Source organism: Halyomorpha halys, unplaced genomic scaffold, assembly GCF_000696795.3.
Source record: "Halyomorpha halys isolate HHAL.00 unplaced genomic scaffold, Hhal_1.1 Scaffold263.1, whole genome shotgun sequence".
Lineage (NCBI taxonomy): Eukaryota > Metazoa > Arthropoda > Insecta > Hemiptera > Pentatomidae > Halyomorpha > Halyomorpha halys.
Genome location: NW_027105032.1, coordinates 752,372 through 766,795, shown reverse-complemented (window position 1 = coordinate 766,795; position 14,424 = coordinate 752,372). Strand labels below are relative to the sequence as shown.

At 27.6% G+C, this 14,424-nt stretch overlaps 2 protein-coding genes across 3 annotated transcripts in view; both read right to left on the bottom strand.

The window, feature by feature from the left end:
• Positions 1 to 7,002, bottom strand: part of LOC106680463 (putative E3 ubiquitin-protein ligase UBR7) — an 11,248-nt gene extending 4,246 nt beyond the window's left edge. The window contains exons 1-8 of one of the 2 annotated variants that reach the window (XM_024359258.2): positions 6,629 to 7,002; positions 6,092 to 6,234; positions 4,176 to 4,236; positions 2,883 to 3,032; positions 1,614 to 1,716; positions 1,446 to 1,513; positions 550 to 586; positions 374 to 468 (exon numbers count right to left, since the gene is read on the bottom strand). In XM_024359258.2, coding sequence (XP_024215026.1) covers positions 374 to 468; positions 550 to 586; positions 1,446 to 1,513; positions 1,614 to 1,716; positions 2,883 to 3,032; positions 4,176 to 4,236; positions 6,092 to 6,234; positions 6,629 to 6,853 — 882 coding nt within the window. In that variant the 5' untranslated portion in view covers positions 6,854 to 7,002. The remainder of the gene's footprint in view (positions 1 to 373; positions 469 to 549; positions 587 to 1,445; positions 1,514 to 1,613; positions 1,717 to 2,882; positions 3,033 to 4,175; positions 4,237 to 6,091; positions 6,235 to 6,628) is intronic. The other variant, XM_014420184.2, reaches the window with a different exon arrangement.
• A 4,504-nt stretch (positions 7,003 to 11,506) lies between these two features.
• The window catches only part of LOC106680470 (mitochondrial import receptor subunit TOM40 homolog 1), an 8,883-nt gene continuing 5,965 nt past the window's right edge, over positions 11,507 to 14,424 (bottom strand). The window contains exons 5-6 of the mRNA XM_014420206.3: positions 13,760 to 13,939; positions 11,507 to 11,678 (exon numbers count right to left, since the gene is read on the bottom strand). Coding sequence (XP_014275692.1) covers positions 11,539 to 11,678; positions 13,760 to 13,939 — 320 coding nt within the window. The 3' untranslated portion in view covers positions 11,507 to 11,538. The remainder of the gene's footprint in view (positions 11,679 to 13,759; positions 13,940 to 14,424) is intronic.

Sequence of the window (14,424 nt, the reverse complement as noted above, 5' to 3'; positions counted from 1 at the left end):
GTACGCTAATACATTTTACACAGTTTTATATTGTCATTAATATGAAATGATTGGAAAAGGTTTCATATACCAATATATATGTAATGACATAGGTATAGACTGGTGTACAAGGTTTTTCAAACATTTCATACTACTAGAAATATGAAACTGAGTAAAATTGGAGTTAAAAATTTATGAGTACAACAATAAAATTAAAGTGTCAAAACAATTAAAATATTATGTTCACTAATAAGTAAAATCTTGTGACTGATATCAAGGATGAATTACGGTGAAAACTTGAGAAAACTGATCTAATATTTTTTTAGGTATAAATTTATGTAAAGATGTAATTTTTTGTAACAATGTTTATGTAACTCCCAATATTAAAGCCTACCTCATTTTGAGAATTTTCTTTATCCTCTAATAAGGATGTCTTCTCTTCTTCTGAAGTCTTATCATTTCTATCTATAGTCATAAGCTCTTCCTTGCCTGAAAAAAATAACAATACAGTTCCATAAAAACAATAAAAAAAAAAAAAAATCCAAAATTTAAAATAAGTCAAAGCCTTACTGTTAGTATCTGGGAGAACATGTGAACTTGAGGTCCCCTAAAACACATAAAAAATGCCTAAAAATATAAAAAACAATTTATCATAATATAGCACCTAATTCAAAGAGTTTAAGTAAAAGAGGCAATAGTCAACCTAAGGCATCCAATATTTGATTATATATTTTAACCTTACAATCAAACATATTCTTAATTATTTTTTATGAGACACATAAAAAAGTTATTCAAGAAAAACTTACTGTTTATTTAAATAAAATTATCAAGGGATTAACTTCTTAATTGTAGTGAAAATGTAAACAGTAACATCTAATATGCGCTAAATATCTTTAAAGATAAACCCTTTAATGAGCATATCGCTATTCAGTACCATTAAAGACAACTAAGTATAAGGTGCTTGAGACAATCCACTTGTCGATATCTCCAGTTGGTATTTGTTATGTAGGAGAAGCATTGGAGACGTCTTGACTGTCCCCATTTCTTGGTCTGAAGAGGTTTTATAAAACTTAAGTCATACTGATGTGCTATGAACTGTCTAATTCTAATACTGTTCAGTCAGAATATAGGCATTTTTAATAGATGATTACAAAAAAAAATAAAAATAAAATAAATCTGTAACGCTACAACTCATGAAAAGGTTCAGTATTTTGTAGGAAGTTCTGTTACTAGACCAACTGTTGAGCAAGGAGGTGATTTGGTCAGAAAATTTGATATCAATGTCTACTTCTACATCTGTACACAGTGTATCATATGTATCTTTTATATGTTGTAATTATGACAAATAATGAGATTAGAGGTAAAGTAAAAAACAGTTGAGCCAAAAGTAGATTACAAATTTAAAATTTCTAAGCTTCTTAAACATGATGTGTAACAATGTCATACTCTATTTCCGAGATACTTACTTCTAAAGCATCTACTTCAATATTAACATCTTCTTTATTGTCTTTAGAATTACGTGATGTAGGAAAAACTGTAAAAACAATTATTTTAACTCAGTAAATTTAAAAATAAATCAACAAATAAAAAATCAATATAAGTTCAGGTAAAACATCAATTCAAAATAATAATACCTGCTAATCCAAGATAGTGACTCAAGAATGGTAATTTGTCCATACATTGTCCACAAATAAGTTCAGCATAATTTGTTTCTGGCGGAACTTGGCTTTTTAAATGCTTTAAAAAATAAAATAAATAACAGAATTTATATGGTATATACCTCCATAAAATTTAAAATTGTATAGCCATATTGTAAATGAATATAGGTATACTAAAGTATAGGCTATAAAATCATGGGTGCTATCTATCATAACATGACACAGATTGAGTTATCAAATTCAAACAACTACAAAAAAAAAAAAAATATATATATATATATATATATATATACATACACTAGAGTACTACTTTCATTCTCTTTTTAGTCACAACAATATACTTTATTTATTCAGATACTAGTTCCCTTAGAATAATAAATATTACAGGTATTGAAAATAGGCTTTAGACCCTTAAGAGTAAAAAAAAATTTTTAAATAAAAAGGAAATTATAAAATATCACTACAGTAATAAATTGGAAAAGAAACAACAATAGTTCATCAATCATATCATAAATAATCGGATGGCCCTACATCTTATAAAATGAAATAAATAAGAATCAAACACAAATGAACAAAAAATAATTAACTAGAAGGAACAATTAATGTTTAGATACATATTTAAAAGCAAATTAAAAACGTCTCATTAAAAAATAAATAAATAAAATTCCAAAGAATTAATAATTCTTAAGGTATTTTTAAAATAAAAGGAGAAACATTAGGTAATAACTAAGTGAACATATATACATATTTATAATTTCTAAATAAATATTAAAAATATCCAATAATCTTAATGTTAGAGTTAATCTATCTTTCTATTCATTAATAAATAATAAATAGCTTCCCCTACCAAACAATCCCCACTACTTCAACCAACTGATACTGCCCAACCAATCTCTTTAAATTATTTGAATGTTTTCTCACTATTTCTTTCAATAATCACTGTATCTAGTGCCTCAAGAATTCATTATGGATGATCTAATATGAATATCGGGCCGCCCGTAGCTCATATGGTTAGATGCAGTTTTACCGATCTGAAATCTAATGGTGGTGGTGCCGATTCGAATTCGGTGAGTGGCGGTCCCACAAAATGAAAAACTTTACCTCCAACCATGGTTAGGCATTATAAGACTACAATGGGAGTCTTGGCGGAAAAAAAAATATGAATATCACGAGTCAATACAATTCCATTATAAACAATAAAAATAATGTAAATTTATTTATTAAGAAATATTATTTAAAAATTACCCTGGTATGATACCAGTCTTCACAAATAATGCATTGAAGCATTTCATCAGACACGTCATCTTCAGGATCAGGATAAGGTCGTGAACAAAAACAATATAATCCACGAAAATTCTGATTATAAACATTCTTTTCATTTTCTTCAGTCTTATTCTGTGGAATAAAGGTGATTATTAAATATTACAATTGAGGTTAATCACTAGTACAATAAAAAATGTATTACAATACAAAAGCTTATTCTATCTATAATGTAGTGATGAAAAAAAATTATATCTTTTTAGAATTTTTTAAAATTTATTTTATTATTTTTATTCCCCCTATTTTTATTTAAACCCTTCATTTCCTATTTAAGGTTTCGTACATAATTTTTTCCCCTCGGTATACTTTTTCCTCTTTATTATTATTTTTTTTTTTTTTTTTTTATGATTTATGATTAGTTTATGATGACTTAGATCGAATGGAATTAGTTTCAAATAACAAATTAATGCAATTAAGTTACTTGGACAGACATAATCTTTTTTATATGTTCACATTTATTATTTTTAAGGTATAACGTCCCAGAATGAAGTTATTTTCTAGTCTATTCTATTTCATAACTGAATAAGAGCAAATTATAATTTAATAGGATAATAGCTGTTTTCAAAACTAGAAACGCCTACATAATTATATTTCAATAATGGTTTCTATGCAGTACAACAAAAAATTATAATATAATAAAATGAAAAATAATAATAGCAATCATAAATTGACTTGATAAAAGCAATATTTTTAAAAGGAATAAGAGAAGAACAGACTTAGTAAACAAATCCTTTGTACAATCAAGTTATTTAATAACTCAGATTAATTTTTTAGGGTACTACCAATGGATAGTCTCTCTACACGCCTGTAACATTCCAATTTAACCGAGATCAGATTTACTAAATGTATTATAATGTACAGTTGAAAATAGCAATAAATAAATATAAAAAAGGATTAATTTTAATATAATATAAATATATTAATATAAATTAATTTATCAACAGAATAGCAATCAGATAAATATTAAAATAGTAGGTAATTCATTGGACTTCACCTTCCACATTAATCTTAAAACATAATTTTGGAGAATTATTTATTTTTATACTCCAATATAATATGTTATTCGTTTTAATAAATAAATTAATAGGATTTCAGAAATATAAAAAATAATATTCAAAACATTATTATGCAAGTTATTTTTCTCATTACAGATCAAATAAAATGTTACAAAAACAAAAATACATGAATTCTTATCATATGAATCATAAAAATACTTACAGGTTCTAAATTACATTTTTTCCCATTAAACCTATTATTGCCACAATCACATCGGAAGAACCTGCAAAGATAAAATGAAAAATAAGTAACTCAGTAAAATAAGTAATAAATGATTCTTGCTAAAGAGTGTATCAGAAACAAACGTAAGAGTATTATACATAAAAAAAAAAGTCTTGGAAGATGCCTTTTACTCACTACTGCTTAGATAATATAATATTGGTTATAGTATCACTAATAGTACAGCAAATAATTTAGATATTTATACAAAACATATTGTAAGGATAAAGCTTAAGTGGCATATGTGTAAATATATAGATACTAGATTATAGCCACTGTAGGACAGGACAAACAATATAAACAGAAGAATATAACACTAGTTTAAGTCTTAATGTTTACAACAGCTATTAGATGTTTTAAATGCCCGTCCTAGACTTTATTCAGTAAAATCAGGTATTGAGACGGCAAATGTATTTTATTTATGTCAAGTCTTTTAGTTTTATTATTTCAGATGAATTTAACTTATAATGAAGTTTATTTTAAATCAGCTGAATTAGAGGATATAAGAGATAATTTAGTCATTTCTTTTAAAAATTGAACTAAATCCTATGCTTTAAACAGTACATAGATGGATTTTGGAAGTAAAGACTCAATTACAATTACTGTGACAAGGCTTCATTCACTTTGGCAGAGTTTATAATATATGATTATAAAAATTAGATTTTTTTTATTAAGTTTTATCACAAAGAGTTTAAACTGCTTGGCAGAGATATTCATTGCAACACAGTGAGAACGAAAGTAGCATAAGTCACTTTTCATTTATTGCAAAAAATTATATGTTTTGTAAGTATACATACATAATGTATGTACAAAACACAGAAATCATTTACGAAGTATCCATAAATGAAAAGTGACTCTGACCACTTACATCATAATCGGCTCATTTAGAAGAGATTCTTAATTAATTCTTTTATTTTTTAATTTTTATTATTTATTAAGAGATTCTTAACAGCATATTGCTCACTAAAATCATAAGACTGATGAGAAGAAAACAACAGCTACACATTCAACATTTTTTCCAAATATAGACTTATTACTTACTGATTTTGTGAAACATTATTTCATAACTGAGATGTGAAACTGAAATTTTTTGTTATCAAATTTTTGTAGCAAACATCTTTGATGGAAATATCTAGTGTATATTGATAACTGAAAAGTTGATCAGTTATCATTTTTTATTCAAATATTATATTAAATCTTATGGAAACTGTTAATTATCACTTCCAGCAAGATATGTGGCATCTTACACAGGAACCCATTTTTTGAAGCCAAAAAGTGCTTCTTTAACACTTAAATCAGTGCGAGTTTACAAAAAAAGCTTCAACAGGGGGAAATTTGAAACTGACTTCTATAATTATTACTCTTTTCATTAGATCATGGCTGTTAACTCCAACTTGTTCAAATGGGATAAACGAACATCCCAGTGAATCTTTTTTTAGTGTAGATCAGACCTATACTAGCTTTCTATACAACTGAGTTTTGAATTTAAATGAACTAAATTCTGTAAACTAGTTCTACAAAAGAAATGCAGCATTCAGTTGTAATTGGATAGGTGTAATTTAATTATGGATGTATTATAAACTAACACAAAAAAATGCTATTTATTCAGCAATTTTTATGAGAAAAGCTCTCAAATAATAAGTAAGCTAACTATATAATCCACCTAATAATTATTTGACAGTATTTTGAAGTAGATACAAATAATCATGATATTCCAAACAATAGAAATTATATATTCATAATAGAAGCAATATGATATATTCTAATCAAAAGAGAAGTAATACAATACTGATAGAATATATAGAAGAAACAATGTTGTGCAATTGATTATGAAAGAATTTCGAAAAATGAATGCTTACCTTTTAGTATAAAGTTCAACTAATTCGTGATCTTCGTGGCAATGATAACTACATGCGAGACATATTCCCGCAGGCTTTGATGAGGGTGAATCTTGAGGTGTACATGTCATACAAGCATACACAGCTTGTCTCTGCAGATACCCCTATTATCACATATGTATGATAAAAAAAATACATAAATTAAACAAAAAATTGTGTTCAGCAAAATTTAACACTTTCGGTTTGTGAAAAAGTTAAACAGGAACCACAAACAGTAAAAAATGATCATGACAAAATATATATCAATAAAATTATGGGTATTCAAAAAATTATATCCTCAAAGGCATTTAACAAAATAAATCAGATTTAATTAATCTAATTCTTCAATGATCAAAATCATATGTCAAATATATAGGTGAAGTATAAGCCAATATATGACCAAAAAGAATAAACAGTGTTAAAAAAACGATTTTTAACCTCTAGTTAATTAAAATAATATCCAGATTGTAAAATTTTGAAATAATGTTAGCAAAATAGAAACTAGCAAATAACTCTTACTCTGTTATAAGTACAGTTTTTGTCATCTGATGGTCCCAAAACTGCATTAGCATCACTTTCTAACTGCAATTCTTCTTCCAAAAAATCAACAAGAGTCAATGTATTGTCATCAGAAACATCTTTAACTTCAGAACTTGAACTTTCAGCCATATCTGAATCTAACCTGACAGTTGAAACCCTGGGCAAACGATTCTGAAGCAATTGCAAAGCATTTGGCGGGCGCATGCAACAATTTATTTGCTTTTTATAAAAGTCACGGTACAAATTATAAGAATTTTAATGTTTAAGATTTGGATAACCGAAAGAAACCACCTGTTTAAAATGAAAAACATTAATTTACATAAAAGTTGTCGTAAACTCGAAGTTATAACGTCAAAAAATGGAAGTATAATAGAAACACATTAGTGATAAAGGATTTAAACTATTTTTTTTTAATTTTTATTATATTAAAATTGTTCAAATCACAATTTCATTGAAACAATGCTTTTCTTGTATTTACTACTTCAATGGAATCGTAAGGGAAAAAATATATAAAATTATATGGAAATATTCTTTAACGATAAATTCCATGCAAATAACGTGTTTCTATAATAAACCCATAATTAAATTCATATTATTTGACCTGTATTACATTATACTTTTATTATAGTAGATTATTATAATATCGTGTCCAAAAGATTAATTTAATTTTATCTCCAACTTATTAAACTGTCCAAATCCCCACTGTAGATCAGCTTTGTGGACGTTATAAATCAAAATATAATATTAAAAATATGAAGTTTTTACGCAAAAATGTCATATGCGAAAAAAGTTATCAAAGAATGATTATACTTACATCATTAGTTATCGGTAAAGAAATAGGAAAATGGCGTTTAATTTCAAATAAAACTGTAAATTCAAAATGAACAGATATTGGATCAACTGAGGCCACCAAACCATGTATAATTCAGTTTTTAAAAAGTTCAAATTCCAGAAGGAGAATCTGAATCCTATCTTCGTAGTATTTATCCAGCATTTATTGAAAAAAAAACAAACTAATTTTCTTGTTTTCTAAATTTATCATCCATCTAACATCATATGTTTATGAATGTATTTTGAATAACTTATGCTTGAGATCTGCACAAAGTCGCTTGATGAAGGCTTTAAACTCTAGCTGAAAGTTGGCACTAATAAATAAGTTTTCACTGACTGGACCCCCAACCATCTCCTACTTAATAATTAGAATAATTATATCCAACTCATATTTCTTAAACCTTTTTTTCGATGTTGCTTTGAGTCTGTTGAAAAAGAAATGTACTTGCTAAATTAAATAATGTCTCACAAAGAAAAAAAACAGGATTCATCTTCAAAATAATTATGACCATGATTTTCCTAATGATCTCTGTCATATTCTATACATGTCACATATTCAATCCTAAAATGAATTCCTGGCACCAATCATGAAGTAACTCAGGATTGTAGAAATAAAAAAGATCTGACTTTAGCACTTTAAGATATGTAGAGCCTTCCAGATTAGCGAATTTATTTTTGAATCAACAGAAATTAACATTATAACAGTAAAAAAAATTATTTTAATTAATATTGGAAAAGTAAAAAATATTTAAAAATAAATAAATGTATACAAGAGCTTTTTTTTTTCTTGATTCTTGATGAATAGAATCAAGAATTACATCTCCAAAGTTTGTTTCTATAAGTAAATTACGGTTTATGTATATAGGTGATATAAACTGTTCAATCTTGAAACAATAATACTTTTTCCATTATTTTTTTTAATTCACAGGTTATTCCCCATGAATTGTGCCTACTAGGTGCATATGATAAGGTAAAGTTGGGACTGGATCTAGTCAAACTTATTGTTTGATTTCCTGAAACAATATTTAAGTTTGAGAACCTAAAACTAATAGAATACCTAAACTTCATCTGATGCCTGCTTCCTTGGACTATGACAGGTTTGATTAATTTTATTTAAAAGGTATTGAACTATTTTGTGTATACTTTGTTTATTATTAGTATTAATAAATCAAATGAACTTATATTGAGTTCAAATTATTCAGATAAACAATCTCACTTTCCAAAATATTCCTGATTGATGAATCTGTTTTTCCACCTAAAACGCACCCAACTGGTGAAAGGGTGTATAGTGTTCATTGAAGGATGTCTCTCCTTCACCTAAGAAATGATGGATTTGAAGTATTATGTCTATGTTTTGATAAAATGATTCAAGGAGTTAAGATAGATTGTTCCAATGTGATGAGAGGTATACTGTACTATTGAACTAAATGGATAGATTTATAATTTTAAGACAACAAGCATTATAAATTTAGTGTTATTGTTCAGTTTAATACTTGAGTAAGATTTTATATTTGGAGCCATTTAGTTCTTTTGTGACTAACCATACGGCTTTCAAGAGGTACAAAGGAAATTCTCAGCAATCAGAGCTATGATAATGGCATGCCTTCAAGTTTTGAGTCCTGCTCAAAGTGCCGCAGTTTGTAGAAGGTAAGGCCATTATTTGCTAAGGGTAGTTATTCTTTTTCTCTATCATCTGAACATAGGTAGCAAGTTTATTCCTCTACAAGTTTTGACTTGAAACAAGAGATTGTTCTCAAATCAGTTAGGTGAAAATTGGCTTTTATCTAATTATCTTTTGAACCCTAGAAAGACAAGGAATCTTAGGCTTTTAGTTTAATTTCTGAATCACAAGATTTTTATGTTCACTTGTTCATAGCCTTTGAAAGAACATCGAACATTCATTATTGTCGTAGGAGGTATAGTTTTTAAGATATAAAAAAATAAGAGGTTTCTTTAAACAGTGCTTGATATCCAATCAGTGCTAACACTCTAATTCAATTTTAAAACAAAACCCGATAGAACAGAGACTTAACACAATTTTGAATATAAGAGTAGTGTATTCTGGTTTATCTTCTTATAAACTAAAAACACAACTAAAGTGGAGTGCTATAATAATTATTCTAATTTGTTTTAAAATTAATTGGACAAGAAGTAAACAATTTAAAACAGCATCAATACTTCAACTTTGAAATTCGGAATTCTATCTGTATTCTGTCTCAGCTTTGAAAATTCCAACCTTAGAGAGTACTACTAACTAGATAATTTAAAAATAAATGATATTAATAAGTCTTGAGACTGGAGAAAAATAGTGACACATTTTATAGCCACTGTATACATGAAATTGAAATATGTCTCCTCCAACATTACTCTAATTTCAGTTATAGGTAGACTCATCCATAAAAATAAAAACTTTACTTTTGAAATTTGATTAAATGAAATAATATATCTTTTACTTCTAACAAATTGAATCAGAGAAACTTGCAACTTTTCTTATATGAAGGTTCTACAATTTCAATTTAAAAATATCCTTTAAAACATTTTTATAGTTCTTTATTTCTTAATTTATAATTGTAATGATAGATATTCTAACGTTTAACATCTTTTCAAGAATTCCTCAGTTTAAAAAAAAGTTATTTTAATACACAAAATAGCTAAAATTGGGTGACACCATCTCACCACATCAAGTAAAATACTCTTAATGATAAATTAATAAAAAATAAGGTACGATGAAGTTAATGAAATTCTACAGATAATACTCGGGGAGATATACACTCGTCACTGGTTCCAACAAAATGGCGAATTGTTAAAAATGGTTACTATCACATGGTAAATGGGAATAATAATAGCTTTAATCACAAGAGCTAAGAGGAAGCTTGATTTGCTGAATCCGTGTTAGCTTATTCTCACCTGGCATTACCTCATACCAGTCTGTAGTTGCTCAACAAATTATTTTTCAACACCCTAAACATGTCATAATGCACTCACTTACTTACTATTGCTAATTACTGGGAAAAATATTTCAGCCTTATTCTATTATTGTAGAACTATGTGTGTATCAACTAAAACTCGTGCAAAGCTTAAATTTAGTATTACTAAGCCAGCTTTTCACCCACCAACAACCTAACTAGAAAATCTGAGTCCATGTCAACATCTATCTTTTTTTTCACAATATTTTTTTTTAATAAATTCTGCTTGATGAGGACTAAAATATGGTACATGGTTTGAAATGATACATTTTTTCTGACATTCTCCCAATAAAAAATCAAACACATAGAGTACATAGTACAATATTAATTATAAAGTTGTATAGGAATAATTACATTATAGAATTGAGACAACTGGATAACAAATTAATATGCATTTTATTCACTGTCATGTTTATCATTAATCTACTTTGAGATTTCCTGTTTGCTTCAATTACTTTTCAATATATATATATATATCTATATTTTTTCAATCTATCTTGCTCAATTAAAATTTTAGAAATAAATAATATATAAGTATTGATCTATGTTGCTCTTAAATAATTCATTTATTTATAAAATCAATATTCCTAACATAACACTACAAAATTTATGTACAAAATAGAAACAACTATTTTAACATCTTTCTTCCATGGTTTGTTACAAAATTAAAAATGAAAATATTTCAAAAATAATGTCAACCACAACAATTATGCAATTTCCTATTTCAACTTAATGATACGGACATAACACATTTTAATTTGAAATCAAATGTGCACCACAAACAACGCTGAACTTCAAAAATGAAAACAGATACATACTTTTCCTATGTTACAGAAAACATAGAGATCATTTTAAATATGTACAAGCATCTATGAACAAAGAGATACTAACTAAAGTATGTCAGGCTTTTTTCCTTTCTAATAATCTAAATGTATTAAGTAATGAAAATATTTATGAACATAAATAATTTAATTAATTATGTAAAAAAGAAAGTATAAAATGGGGAGAGAAGGTAGTTACAAAACTGCGAGCTAAACAAACACAATAACCGGAACTAAAACAGTGTTTCTAATTTTCTTTTTATTAGTTTACTTAACCAATTATAAAACCAAAACCAAGTCGGAACTGGTTTTTCTGATGATTAAGCATGCCGCTAAGTGTAAGGGAAAATGGCATAGGTGTCAGCTTTTTATCAAGCGTTGCTCCGACGTTCCAGTTAGTATCAACCATACCTACAAAAGACAAAAAAATATGATTAGAAAACAACAGGTGTACAAAAATATTTCAATTACTTATTATGACCTTCATTTCAAAACGTCTTATTTATATTACTATTGTAAGTAAAGTTTTGAGTGAATCTTTAAGTTTGATGCATTTATTATCAGTAGGTAGTTTTAAGAACCAAACAATAATAAATGCATTATACTTCAAGATTAACATAGAACTTAACAATAGACAAAAAATATAGTTAGAAGGCTTAGGAATTAAGGTTGGATTATAGATATCTATAAAACAAATAACACAAGTGATGCAACCAACTAAAAGTTATAGAAAAATTATTGTTTTAATTTTTTTGAAGGACTTCAACCACGCAAAAAGAATCTAATTATCATTAGGGAAAAAAAAGGTTTAGGTCTAGGACTCGGCTCAGCCTAGTAAGTGAATCTGTGTACCTTCTTATGGTATGTTCAGTAAGACAAGAGATATTACTTAAAAAAAAAATGTAAACATCATGTTGGTACTAATGACTATACGAGATATATCAGTGATTGAGAGTTAGGTATCCCTGCAAAACCTTATCAAGTGCATGCTGTAATAAATACAAGAGGGACAAATATACATAATAAGATCCAAATTGACTAAGATAAATAATTTTTTCTCTACTTTAAGGAAGAGGGTCCTCAGGACCTTCTAACACAGAACCATTAAAGTGTGTATCAACAAGTAATTTATGCTATTTTAATCACACAGTAAATTTGACCTAATCACATTACATTACAGTTAACATGCTATATAGCATATATTCTTAACACAACATACTACAAAAACATAACACCACGGTTATGTTGGTTAGTTAAGTCCTGGTTATACGAGAAACCCCCATTAAGCATAATTACGATGACATCCCAACAATAATGAGCATTTTTAGACCTTTGTAATTAAGATTTGAATTCATAGTCTTTTTCTATGTTTACCTCTATAATTGGGACTTTGTGGCACAATAGCCTGTATAAATAAGAGAATTTATTAAGTTTGGAGAAATATTTGAATTTGACAAGTATTACTTAAAGTTTTGTATGATAAACAAGTGAACAAAAGAGTAATTCATCAACAGCCGCTGAAAAATTAAAGCTATTGTTGCACAAACTGTGTAAAACGTTTAATATACCCAAGTCAACATTTTTTTGACTTATTAAAAACAAGGAGAAAAAACTATGACAGAAAAGGAAAATTATCAAATCAAACAGCAGAATAATTTGAAAAATGTCTTTCAATATGGATAAAGCAGGTACAGAATAAATAAATTCCAATAAGAGGTAAAATGATTGAACAGAAAGCTCAAGAATTTTCAAGTAGACTCCATATAGATCCTCTCATAAGGGGCCTTCTATAAATTATGTAAATGAAAAGCTTCTTTAAATGATAAAAATCCTAAGACCCTCAATTTATACAAGTTACATTTTAATATGAATATCAATAAATTTAGGTATACTCTTAATTAACTTCTCATAACTTCTGTTATTAGTAATAAAACACAATAAAGATATTAAATATCATTGAATACCAGAATAAATAAAAATATTAATATGAACTAATACAAACCATGAAGGGTCATGGGCTCAGTACTTTTTAAGTGTACTGTTAAATTTTAAAACAACGGTTAATCAAGGAGGTGATTTTTTCAAGATCAAGATCAACCGCCAGATTTTTCCCCAATTAAGGATACCCACTTTATATGGCCAGGTGTACCCTAGGAGGACTCCAGAACCCACAAGGTTGACTCACAACTACAGTGTAACCGAAAATAATTATCTGTTACAGCTGGATACGAACCCGGGTCCTCGGAGTTAGTAGCATAGTGCCTTACCACTGTGCTACCATGTTCCCCATCAGAATAAACAAAACAAAAATACTAAGTCATGGTTAGTCTACTCTGAATTATAAATTAAATATTATTGACATAAACGTCTTGATTAATCGTTAAAGATAAGTTAACAATTACCATCTAGAAAAAGAAATTTGTTGCAATATTTAGAATAACCATATCTATAAAATTACTTAAACATTTCCATGCACTAAATGCCTAGAATACCTTTAAAAACAAGATCAGCTTTGGGAAGATCGACTTGATACCCTATCGAGGCTGATGATTCTTGCAGCCTAAAGTTTGTTTCTAGTTCGACACCGAGCTGCAACTGTGAGCTGGCTCTTTGATAGTAACACACATGGACGCCAGATGGTCCTGCAGTCCCCGACACAATATAATCACCACCTATACATCAAAAACGGTTAATTAAAAAAAAATATATATTTAAGTTCACAATGGTACAATACATCACAAAAAATAAAAATGATATTGAATCTAGAAATTTAAGAATAAATAATTTCAGATGGGATTTTAAACAATTTTATCGTTATAAAATTAAATATTTTAAGGAAATGTAGAAAAGCCTAGAGGATGTATATGATCAATGTGGTTGGAGTGTAAGTTACGTAATAATTTTAAGTAATTCAATACATTGACATGATAATGCCCATGCTGCTAAGGCAAAAAAAGAAACAGTTGATAAAATAATGATGAGAAGATAATAATAATAAGTTAACCATGGATAATATATATGAGTAGAACATGGTAAGGGGTGCGGTCAGAAAATAACACAAATAAGTTGAAAACTTATTTAATAGTGCCAACATTTCAGCCAGAGTTTCTAGCCTTCATCAGGGCTAAGAATAGAGAGCACAATAACCAATGAATAA